Source organism: Calypte anna, chromosome 6, assembly GCF_003957555.1.
Source record: "Calypte anna isolate BGI_N300 chromosome 6, bCalAnn1_v1.p, whole genome shotgun sequence".
Taxonomy (NCBI): domain Eukaryota; kingdom Metazoa; phylum Chordata; class Aves; order Apodiformes; family Trochilidae; genus Calypte; species Calypte anna.
This window is the reverse complement of record NC_044252.1, coordinates 28,704,896-28,717,555: the sequence shown is the minus strand read 5'-3', so window position 1 is coordinate 28,717,555 and position 12,660 is coordinate 28,704,896. Positions and strand designations below refer to the sequence as shown.

Here is a 12,660-nt window from a genome sequence, read left to right as displayed (position 1 = left end):
TGAGCATATCCTTGAATTTAGCCATTGGCAGTGCCCTGTCATGGTAATTAGACCAGCAAATTGGCTTTTTGAGCCAGCAGAGTTTCATTCCTGCTTGAAAACTGGGTAAGCCATGTACTGATGCAAATCAGGACTTAGTGGCTCTTCCTGTCTGTGCAACACTGGCATTCAGAAAGGCACAGCTGACAGCTCTTGGACAATAAACAGAGCCCAGGAAAAAAAGAAAAACAGCAGCCTAACTATATTAAAGCACAAACAGTCAAGAGCATGCTGGTATCTTTTCAACCAGGTGCTATGGTGCCTCATCCTGAAATTTTCCAAAGATGGGATATTTGCAGCTGTGGCTGGTAAATGCCATGAGAACGGGCCATGGGAGCTCCATCTGAAGGATTAGTTCATAACCCTTTAATTGCAGTTCTTATGGGGTCTCTAAGTTGGGGTAAAAATGCTTTCCATTGCACAGGAAACCCCAAGATCAAGCCAAATCTGAAGATCAAAATTGCTGAAAGCCAAATATTGCTCGTGATATGTTTTGCTGTATGCCTTATGCCACTAACGTTTGTTTATCTCTATGCTTTTCTAGGTGAATAAAGTGAAAGAAGAAAAGGCTGCTTTGACAACAGAAATTAATCAGCAGCAAAAACTATTGGACAAATGTAACAGAGGTGTGTGGTCTCAGCAGGCTCTCTAGCAGTTTCCTACATCCTTTGCAGAAACTTTGTTGTAGTACAAAGAGTAGGTTACAGAACAGTGACTGTGGTCCAGATCTGACACTTGGCCTCATTGGTGCAGGCACTGAATAAACACATGGACTGCCTCTGCTCCAGGAAAATGTGACAGTGGAAATAGAAGGTTGGATGAGAATAGGAAATTTTTTTGCTCTGTGGCACAAGCAGCAAGCTAGGACAGGAAGGCAGTCTTCCACAGAGATGGAGTTTGATCCTTAATCTCCTGTTTTTCTAAATCATGACATTGCCTTCCTTTTAGTTGAGACACAGCTAGTAACTTTGACTATCTAAAGACCTTGGACCAACTTTCATATTCCTAGGATGATGAGAAAAAGGCAAGAGTGCTGGGAATTAAATATGATTTCCATGTTATGGAAGAGAAGCAAGAACTTTCCTTTTCTGAGAAGAGAGGGGAGAAAGCTGGGACAGGGAAAGTCTAAAAAAACAGAAAGGGCTTAGGAAAGGAAAGCTTTTGCTTAGTAAAGGTGAGTACTTCCACATGAGAAATAGCTGACCTAAAAGTAGTTCAGAGGGGAGGATAAAGACTTTAGTGCCTTGAATTATTGTTCCTTTCTACTGTTGCTGATTTAGTCTTGCAAAATTAAAAATCTTTTGATTGAAGGCCTCCTTGGCTGTTTTTCATTCTCTTAAAGTGAAAAACAATGAGTCTGGCCTCCAGTGCCTGTCTTTGCATTATTTGTTCTACCTTCCAAAGGCACTCAGTTATTTGTTAACCACAACCTTAACAATGGATCCTGCAGGTGTTCAGCTGCATTCCCAGTTACTCTGATTTATCTTCAAGTTGTTCCCCTGCAATTATGTTTTACTTTCTTACCTAGGGACACACAAAAAAACCCAACTCTTTAGGACATCTCCCAGGAATCCTGAAATGTTTGTCAGGTAGTGTAGGGAATGGCCAGGGCTGCTGCTTTTACATGGAAGGACCTCTGGAAATAGCCACAGCTAAATAGTGAAAATACAGAAAGAAAATGCAATCTTTGGAGCAGTGGAGACTGTAATCATGCTGTGGCCTTCTGCCAGAAACAGTCTCTTTTTCTTTGGAAAAAGTATATGAAACCAGTGTAGTCCATATCTTCATGGAAACAGCTGAGTTTTGAATTGCAGATGAAAGGGTGAACCTGGGGGGGAAATTTTCTCTTTTTCTCCCTTTGCTGTCCAGTGGGACAGTGTCTTATCTTCTATAAATATATGCAGCTGTCTCTCAGCATAGGGAGAAGAGGTTTGCCTAGCAGGATGTATTCTGTAAGCTTCCAGCAAGTCTTCATCTCTTACCTCTTTTCATGTGTTGTGTCTGTGTTGCTTGAGTCTATGACAGACACTACTTGAAGACTCCTGACTTTGGTTAGTTTGGTTTAACAGACCAGCCTGAAGAAACTTTTGAGATTTCTGAAATGTTTTCTACTTTATAAGCACAGTCAAAAGAACAACCTCTTGTTTCATGTATGCCTGTTTTCCAGGAAAAATGAGTTATACCAGGAGTTATACCATATATCCCAATGCACTGGCAACATAAAGCAAGATTTTTTTTGTTTGTTTGTTTGAAATAAGCTACCAAAGTATCTATTCAATATCTACTGTATTCTGTGTATGGCACTGCCTTGGAACTGTGTAATCAATGCATTTCAGTAAGAGTTGGTGAATTTGTCTTAAATCTTTCTCTGTGTGGTTTGGCTTGTTTTGGTTTCTTGTTTTTTTAAAAATTAATACAATTTTGAGAGTGAGGTGGGCTGGGATGTGTATCTCACTGTCTCAAGTAGCACTTACTGTACATAGCTTTAAAAACTTATGCTTGTCTCCAAAGAAGTAAGGAACTTATGTAAATCAGTGTTAGAAATCCAGTGTCATCACCCTGCAAACTATTCTTCAGCCAGGCAAAGAGAGCTAAATCTTATAAAGAGAATGCAAGTGCTCACAGATATTAAGGTGAGTACTTTCAAATGATGCTTTGCTGTCCTGGATTGAGGATTCTGTCCTGGATTCTGTTCAAAATGGCCTGGGAGAGCATGCCCCACAGTGACCTTCAGCCACCTGTATGAGCCTGGATTTTGGGAGCACAGTTTCAATAAGGACAGTGCAAAATTGCACTGTTTCCTTCCTGAGGCTCCTTTAAACCCCTGTTGTAAACAGACACATCAAATCTCCCTCCAACCAGCTGGGCACATAGGTACAGGCACCTACAAAGTAACACAGTGATCTTGGGTAGGTCCAGCAAGGCTCTCTTGAGGCTTTGATTGCTTGCACTAGAAGAGGTGAAATACAGGCTGTGCCTATGTGTGTTACTGGAGTTTTGAGTCTGGGTGAGAAAAATGTTACTGTGTTCAGGAGATCAGTAACTGTGCATTTATTTATAGTGAGGTTTAGAGCACAGAGGAAAAATACTGCAAAGGAGACTATATGGAAAGGTGGAGCTAAGTTATACCTTCATTAAGGGATTCATGATGCTGGGGAATGACAGCTTGTCTGAGTAAATGAAGCAGTACTTTTATCTCACTTTGATCCATTCCCACTTTTACTTTTGATCATGTTTTATTCTTCTGATCAGTGTCTGTGATGGCCGTAGAGGAATATGAAGAGCTTCATGTAAACTTTGAGCTGGAAAAGAACCTGCGGCAGAAAGCAGAATCATTTGCACAAGAGGTGAGTAGTCAAGAAAAAGAGATTTTATAAAGTGAAGACATTGCAATTGGGCAAAAACCTTGACTTGATTCCAGTTCCCAGCTCTCATTCAAAAGGTGTCTTGAATGTCCCCATACTGCTCAGCTGTATTTCATCCATAAAATGGATTTACTATTTCAACAGCATTTAAAAAGCACTTCAGAATTATCCGTGCAGTCTTACCTCCTTTCCCTTTTAAAGTGAGGTTTTAAATTTCTAATGGGCTTTCTCAGCCACAAGATTTCAGTGTGTTATACGTAGTGCTTCAGTCTGGGAAGGAATACAGAATCACACAGAATCATTCAGGTTGGAAAGGACCTCTGAGATCATAAAGTCCAACTCTTGATCCCCTTCTGCTGTGGTTTCCAGACCATGGCACTGAGTGCCACATCAGTCTCAAAACCTTCCAGGGACAGAGAATCCACCACCTCCCTGGGCAGCCCATTCCAATGCCTGTTCACCCTCTCTGTAAATAATTTTTTCCTAATATCCAACCTAAACCTCCCCTGGCTGAGCTTAAGCCCATGCCCTCTTGTCTTACTGGTTGCTGCCTGGGAGAAGAGACTGACCCCCCCCCTGGCTCCAACCTCGTTTCAGGGAGTTGTAGAGAGTGATGAAGTCTCCCCTGAGCCTCCTCTTCTCCAGACTGAACACCCCCAGCTCCCTTAGCCCTTCCTCATGGGACTTGTGCTGGATCCCTTCACAACCTCCTTGCTCTTCTCTGGACCTGCTCCAGTACCTCAATCTCCTTCCTGAACTGAGGGGCCCAGAACTGGACACAGTAATATAGATTAGGTGCCTTTTTAGTGATACAATTTGAAGCACCGTGTTTTTCCTGAAAAATCTGTGGACTCACAAAAAGGTATTGCAAAATACAGTATTACTTGAGGTTTGTGCAAGTTTGGCTGCTATTTAACATGTGCCTTTTGAATAATCTAGTGCAGGGAGCATTCAAGCTGAAAAAAAAATATTTCCATGTTCTAGAAAAGGCAGAAAGTCCCGAAGAGTAAGATTAGGTGGCATTATGGAATGCCTTGTGGTTGCTCTGGTGGCTTGTGACTGATAATATTTGCTTTAGAAATTGCTGACAAAGCTGTTGATAATCTGAAGCCAAATAAATTTGGTTTCGGTGTGTTTTGTTTTTTTTTAGCTCATGTGCTTTTTCTGTTTGCATTCTGGATTTTGAGAGCAATGCACTTGAGTTATATTTTCAAGCTTCTGTATTCCAAGCCATGCATCAATATTTTCTTTAATAAAAGTTGGGCTCCCTAAGTAAGCATTTTTTAGGGAGCTCAGGTTTAAAGAAAGCTGTTACATATCATAGTTACATGAGTTGTCAGTATTGAAATACTGTAAATGCACAAAAACTCTGATATGAAGTGGATTTGAACTTCTGAAACCGTGGCTACCAGCAAACAGGTATTTAGCCTTCAGAGAGTCAGCTTTGTCTGAGTAGTGTCTAATACCTTCAGAATTGTTATTTTCAGGAAACAAATTTTGTAGAAGGTTAAGCATGTTCATTTAGCATGCATTATTACAGTATCTCTTTTGCATCTCCTCCTGTTGCTTTGCTTTATCTTCTGAAGTAGAGAATAATTATGTGCTTCTGCTCATTAACTGACAACAGAAGAATTTATGGAAAGGTTTTGCATCTCTCAGAACTGAGTAATTTATAAAGATGTAGTTAAGCTGGTTTTCAGATCATAAAAGAGTGTAATCTGATACTCTGGGCCCCAAATGTTGCTTCTGTTTTCTTCATAACTGTAATATTCAGACACAGACATTTTGAAAGATGATACTGAAAGTACTTTTTGTATTTGAATAAGAAACTGACAGGCAAGCTGTTAAGTACAATGCCAAAGAAATGCTGATTGTTTGCAAACAAGTACTTTTGTCATATTTAGAAAATACAGGTTCCTGATGTTTCAGACTGACAGTGTAGCTCTTCAGTTGAGGCTTTTCATTCCATGAAGTTCAGTCCAAAATGATCTGCTTACAACAGAGCTTCAGGCCTGTGTTGGTCTTCCCTTTGTATATATTTCTCTTCCTCCTGTATCATGCTATTCAGAAAGATTTTTGGAAAGTTTTTCTAAAATACAGGAGCACATGACAATAAAGGCATTGCTCAGTTGTGTTTGGGGGAGCAAGTGGCAGTTCAGTTACTTTAAAATTCTGTTATCTTTGGCCTGGTTTCACACTGATGTGACCCTTTAGTGTGACCCTGGAGACCCTGGAGTGACAGGAAAAGAAGGAAAAAAGGAAAAAAGCTCCAAGCATTGCCAGTGTCACCATGGCATAGACTTCAGACAGCACATTTTTCTACAGCTTGTGACATCTTGCAGAGTTTAGCTCTGCCTTTTAGCTCACTGAAATATGGACCTGCTGGCTGTGGAGGGGATTGTTTGGTCATGGGCCCCTTGTCTTCTAATGAGCTGAGATTTCTGATGCTTTCACTGATGGAGGGAGTTGGGCCCTGGATTGGGATGAGCCCCTCTCTCCATGGTGTGGGTTCATCCTGTAGCTTTGCTCTCCTGGGGTCGCACTGTGGCTGCAAGGGTAGTAGAGCAGATGAGTGTCTGATGTGTGCTGCTTTTGCAGCTGATTCCCATTGCATCCTGGCCTGGATGAGGAGGTTTTTCCACAGAATGTGAGCAATTGGGAGTGCAGGTGTGAGAGAGGATGTGTGAGGGTGAGCATGTGTGTGAACACAGATGAGGGAGAGGAAAGATAAAGAGCTAGAGAGGGAGGGAGGAAGCACGTAGAGGAGTAAGAGAACACTTGAAAATCAGAGCTTTTGATTTAAAAAAAAAAATCCAATATGGCTTTAATTATAGTCATGCTGCTGGCACCACCTTAATATATATTTAATTAATCAAAAATGATCCAACTTCAAACATTAGAATTCTTGCTCTTTAGAGATTCTAAAGAAACTGAGTAAATATTGTCAGCCGTGGTGCTGGGAGGGGGAAAGAAAAAGAAAAGAGGTTTGAAGTGAGTCACAATCCATTGTGAAAGGTACAGGAATCTTCATAAAAGCACTAAATAAATAGAGTGTGCAAGGGGCGGGGGCATGGAAAATTCTGTACCTACCTGAATAAAACAGGGTTGTTAACACAGGAATCTTGGCAAGCTTAACCAGAATTCTAGTGTCATGTTTTAAGAGACACTTTAAGATCTCTCAGCTCTTTGTGGAGCAGTTTATAAGAAAACAAAGGAAGGCAGAGAGTACCTTGAAGGCCATCGCAACAATATAAAGGCTACCCCTGAAAAGTGCTCTTCCACAAAGATGAGCAAACTACAATACATGCAGCCAAAGCAAGCCAAAAAGGGAGGAACACAGTGAAAGAAGTAAATTGAAAATCTTAGGGATGTAAAAATACCATGAGTTCAACAAAATAATCCGACATAAATGGTTTATTAAGCGTAGGTCCTGCCTTGCAGCAATGTTTTGTAAAGTGAACAGTGTATTACTGTCTATGTGCTGGCATGGAGACAACCCCTGCACCTAAAGTTACTCTGGAAGCCTCCCAGGGAAGAGGCAGAGTGCTCTCAAAGTTAGGACTGAGCTGTTTGCTTTTTATCCTAGATAAATAGAAATGGAGTGTTAAACTGCTGAGCAGGGTTCTTGGGGTTCCTTTCACTTTTGAGGCTAAAATAGGCTTTATCTCAAAACACACAACTGGAGAAAAAAAAAAAAACAACCAAAAAGTTTCCCAAGTGCTTATGGCTATCTGTAAAACAGTTTGCAGTTTGTGAGGTTGAAAGGCTGTGTTAAAAAGAACTGTGATCTGGATGGATTAAAAGCTGAAATGTGCATGATTCATGACTTTTCCTCCAGTTCTCAGTACTTATAGATGCATTAAACCAGCATACCAAACCTTTGTGTTTCTGAATGACCGTGACACAACAACATGTTTGAATTTCACTTGTTTACCTCAAAATTACTCCCATGCCTGGGCCAGAGCACAGCTGACCTCAGCTATGGGATTGAATCTGCCCTTACTGAAAGCTAAAAGGTGGCTTTGCATTTTGTAAGACTCAGGAAAAAATATTGCCCTTCTCAACAGAAGTTTCTGTTCATAAACTCACCAGGGAAATAGAGATGGGAAATAGAGATGTGCTGGTTTGCATAACACTTGGAGATTTTGTAAATATGAATGATAGATGTAAGCAAACTGTTGTCCTTTGTGAATTGCCTTTAGTTGCAGTCGTGGTTTCATTAGGTTCCTCCAGCACTGACTTGTGTTTCTAGCATTGATTGGGATACTCTGCAGATAATTGTCTCGCAGGTGGCAAAGTCGGAATTAATCCATCAATTGGTTAAATTCCACCTAGTCCAAATAATCCTGTTAGTAGCTGTTTTGCCCTTTCAGCAGTCACTTTAATTAATATACAGGGTTGTTCAGGCAGTCAGGGTTCTGTGCTGCTAATGCAGCCAGTGATTGTTTTAATTTTAAATTAAGATTAATTTGTAAGGGTCTCTTTTGTCCCGTGTCAAACACCTGGAGCAACCTTTTAAAAACTGGTAATCAGTTTACCACCAGCTCTTTTTCTGCTTTATCTGCTGTGACATTCTTGTCTAGTTTTGTCTCTCCCTTTGGAGTATGCTGGTACTTCAAGGATGTGTGTAACTAACTTCTGAAATGAATGGGACTCCCCATGAGAAATTGATTCCTCTGTGTCTGATTACAGTATTAGGTTACGAGTGGCAGTCTTGTGGCAAAGAAAACTTTCACATCTATTCTAAGCATGAAAGTAATTTATAAAGCTAATTGCAAATGCTTGTTAAAACTTCTGAATGACAAGATTTTCATCGAGTTTTTCAAGAAGTTTTTTTTGTTTGTTTGTTTGGTTTTTTTGGGTTTTTTTGCAGAGGAGCAAAAATGTGAATATGCATTTTCTGTATTTGGGGAAGTATCTGCTCAAAATGAAACAATCAAGTTGCTTTACTTGATTTCTTCTTGTTTTGGCAGCTTTCTGTACCCTCAGGCTAGAACAGCTCTGTTCTGTTTCTTTCAGTGGCAGAAACTCAGGGAACAAAAACCTGGAAGTATCACCTCAAACCATTTTTCAGCATCCAGAAAAATGAAACCCAAGTTTTCACTTTGCTTTGAAAGTTCACAGTAGGTAAATTGTGATATTTGATAAAGGTGGCTTCTAGAGAGAAGTTGTTTCTGTCAGAGTTAAATAACTTCTGACTGACTTAACAGGAAAGCAGGAGGCTTTGAGACAGTATTGAGTTCTTCAGCAGTGATTTAGAGCCTCTCTAGAGCATGTGGTTTCAAAGATGCTGTTTCTTATAAGAAGATAAAATGCTAATCAAATAGATGAGCTACAATACAAAGGCAAGTCTTATGGGGCAGGTAGCTTTGATTCTCAACTTCTCTTGCCTTTGGATTATTCTTGCCACAGCCCTAACATTCTAAGCTAATGCAGGCATAATTAGTTTGGCAGAATTCAGGGTCAGGGAGCTGATGTCCAATGCACATTTGCACCATGTATTGCCATATGTGTGGTTTTGTTTGGTTTATAACAAAGTATAGTACTGGAACCTGTGTTCATTATTTCCTCTTCATCAAGTATTTCCAGTCCTTTATTGCCAACCCCCATGGCACAGCTTTGCCCAATGAGGTGTTCATTATAGGTTTTATCAGTATTAAAGCTGCATCAGTTGAGTCTTACTGGCATGCAGGGTCAAGCAGGCTGCATGGAGAGTGAAAAGTTCAGCCTGGTCAGCAGCCTTCTTCCTCTGTACAGCTTGGGAGAGAGTTGCTTGCTAAGAAGATTTATTTAAAGTGTCTGTGCAAAGCACTGGGTGGAAGGCTTGCTACAAACCTGCATCCTCACCTGCTGTTTCTCTGAAGTTCAGTTATTTTAAAGTTTATTATAAATCATGTAGCATTGCAGTAGCACCAGGCAGGAAGAAACCTTGTAAATTTGGTTTGTAATTTTGGTTTGTGAATATATAGTCTGGGAACCCGAAAAGATCTCCTGGAACTGTTCTATTTCTACTACTTCATTCTTAAAATACCTCCTTGCTTTTGTCATACTATACAGCAGTGTTTTTACAGCCTGAGGGAGTGTGTGTGTTCTCAGGCTGTTCTCCATTCTCCTGCTGTAAGTGGCACACTTTGCTGACCTGAGCACACTCAACCAAAACCTCAGTGTCACCCTGTCCCTGTAAGAATAGGGACAGCTGAGTTTGTCAGCTGGAAGAGGGAAAACCCTTGTTGCCTGGAGGGCAACCCTGTGTCTGAAAGAGATGTCAAGATGCAGAATAAATTAACGAGAATTTTTTTTCCAAGTTCCTAAACAGTCTGGAAGGAGCAGATCTGTCTCATGGATTCTGCATGTGCTGACAGCCCCTGCATCTCTTTGGTGAAGCCTGGACAAATGTGTGATCACATTTTTATCAGTCATTTCTCTAGACTGTTTGATTATCCCCACCCCAATGTATCTGTTCCCCACACCAGAACTATTACTGGGGAAGAGAAAAAAAAACCTCAAGAATCAGAAGTAAAAAGCTTGAATTACCCTGAAATACCTTTCCTGGAGCAAGTGCCTACCCTGATGCCATGAACATGAGCTGAAATTCTTTCCCAAAGCCACTCCATCATTCACATATCCAGGGAACCCTCAAATAAGTGGGCTTTGTGCCAAGGCTTGCAGATGTGTCTGAGGAGGTAACTTGTGAATTCATAGATGGTTTTCCCTCCACCCAGAGTTCTTTTATTCTCCCCAGTGCTCTGAGGATAGGGATCAGATTGTTCCTATTTCCAGGAATCAAAATTCATAAATGCAGTTAAATTCTGAATACTGCCAACATGTGGGTAATTGAAGTGTAGCAGTGGGTGGTTCTCTCAGCAAACACCTGGTTCCTTTCAGTGTGAGCTTTGCTTTTGCAAATTTTGCTCTCAAACTTCCTTTCCCCTTCCTTCTTGGCTTCTTCACTCTGCACCTACCATACCAGCACAATGCTGTTTTTTAATTTCCAATTGTCATATTTCCCAGGATAGTGTTAGACTCTGCTTACCTGTTGTTTCTGTTGTGGGTGGGTTTTGCTTTGGCAGATGTATATTGAACAAAACAAGATGAAAAGACAAAGTCAGTTGCTTCTGCAAAATGCTGCTCCTGATCAACAGCTTTTGAAGGCTTTGGATGACAATGCCAAGCTCACCCATGCATTAGAAGAAGAGAGGCTTCAACACCAACAAAAGGTAAATCAGGAACTTCTCACAAAGAGGTCTTTGAAAGCCTCCCAGATTGAAGAAGTGCCATGTATTTGTTACATTCAGAACTATTTGAGATATTATCCCCTAGAAGAGTTTACAATCTGAAAAGTAAATTTTGTGGAATACTGTGATTCCTTCCTTCTGGTTCCCTGGTAAGATGTGAGTGAAAAACCTGAAGGCTTTTCAGCCTGAAGGCTCTGATTAAGTTAAATATTTTATTCTGGATGCCAGTAAAGCACAGGCTTAGTTACAAGCATTACCTGAAGTACCATTAAATGAAGAAATGGAGGAGGGTATTTTGGGTGTTGAGTCAAATAAAGGCTGTTTTGGTGAGGTGAGCTAAGACCAGGTGGGCAGTTACCATCAGTATGTTTGCTTGCTTGCTAAAGAAGTAACCATGCACAGGGAAGAACCAGACTGCTGGAGCAGGGAAATGTGAGGTGAACTCTGCAGAATGATATGATAGGATCTGAAGTGCTAGAATCTAAACAAATATTCTCTGAAACTAGACTAGATGAGTCTTTAAGTGGGAGAAATTACCATTGCTTCACTGGAAATGAGTTTTCCCTTAGTTGTGAGGCCTGTTCTTAAAACTCTGGTAATTGATCCTAGGAAGCAGTTCCTGTGCTTTCATCAATGCAGCACTGCTAAGACCCTCTGTAATCTCACACACCTCTGAATGAGAATTTTTGAAAAATAGTTGCCAACTCACAGAAAACCTCTGTATCTTTGGATCCTTGAACTCTAGGGCAAAATGTTTATGTTCAGGGAGTTGGAAAGTGATTGCCTCTCTGCACCTGAATGCTGCCTCTGAACCTGATATTCTGTTAGGTCACTCACTGGCATCTGCATGAGTTGAGACAAGGGAGTTTAAATAACCAACCTGTCAGTGGAAGCAGTCAGTAAGAGAAAAAAATGTTCTTGGCCTTCAAATGAAAAAAGGTTTGAAATTAAATTCTAATTGTATGATAAAAACTATAAAAAGGGAACATCTTGTAGCCTAAGTACTTTGGAGCTGAAGACTTATTCTTGGAAAGACATGAAACAAGTTAGGATCATAATAGAAAATTCTGATGTCTCTCAGAAAAATCTGTCAAATTCATTAAAAATTTTCCTGTCTCTGGGAGTTGTATTTCAGTCCTGTACTCTACCACCATGTTTTCAGGAATAATAGGTTACTTGTCAAAAGGAAATACCTGTTCCTGTAATGAATGCTATTGTTTGCCAACTGCAGATCAAAGAATTGGAAGAGCAGCTAGAGAATCAAGCACTGCATAAAGAGATTAATCGTCTTAAACAGCAACTAGAACTTTTGGAAGAAGATAAAAAGGAATTAGAGCTTAAGTGTCAAAACTCAGAAGAAAAAGCTAGAGACCTAAAGCATTCAGGTAAGCTAATGTAATAGCTTTCATTTTAGAGATAGAGTTGGGGTGAGAGATGCATGTCTGATAATTTTATATATGTTACATTTGAAAAGCAGCAACTTTTGTGTAGCTGAGGCCCAAACCTGTGCTTCTCAAGACAAAATACAGCAACTGCCTTCAGCCACAGAACAGTCATCTCTGGAATGTGTCTCAAAGAATAACCTTGCAAACCTTATGTTAAAGTATAAAAGTACAGTCATTAGATTGTTTAGATTGTCCTGATTTTTAAATTTCAAGGTTAAGTGTTCAAGATTGTCATTTTAATTGGAATCTGTTGTTATGAGAACAAAGAATCATATTCACTTAGGAAATCATATGCTGCACTGCTGCCATAATTCTTACTGTATTCAGAAGCTATTGCTAAGAATTTTTTGTAACAAAAAGGAATTTCAGACTTCTTCAGACTTTTTCTTCAGAAACTTCAGACTTATTCTGTTTCTGCCCTTCCCCAGTTAATTGCATTTGACAACATCTCAAGTACAGAAAAGTAAGTTCCTCATTTTTAAATCTGACACAAAAAAACAGGAGAAAAAGAAACTGGTTTGCCCACTGCCAAATTTTGGTTATTTTTGGGTGAGAAAACACACCAAAGTCCATCAG

General features: G+C 40.1%; 1 protein-coding gene across 1 annotated transcript in view; it reads left to right on the top strand.

Moving 5' to 3' along the window:
* SHTN1 (shootin 1) overlaps positions 1-12,660 on the top strand; it is a 59,233-nt gene that overhangs the window by 26,979 nt on the left and 19,594 nt on the right. Inside the window, exons 7-10 of the mRNA XM_030453232.1 lie at positions 584-665; positions 3,292-3,386; positions 10,475-10,621; positions 11,871-12,024. Coding sequence (XP_030309092.1) covers positions 584-665; positions 3,292-3,386; positions 10,475-10,621; positions 11,871-12,024 — 478 coding nt within the window. The remainder of the gene's footprint in view (positions 1-583; positions 666-3,291; positions 3,387-10,474; positions 10,622-11,870; positions 12,025-12,660) is intronic.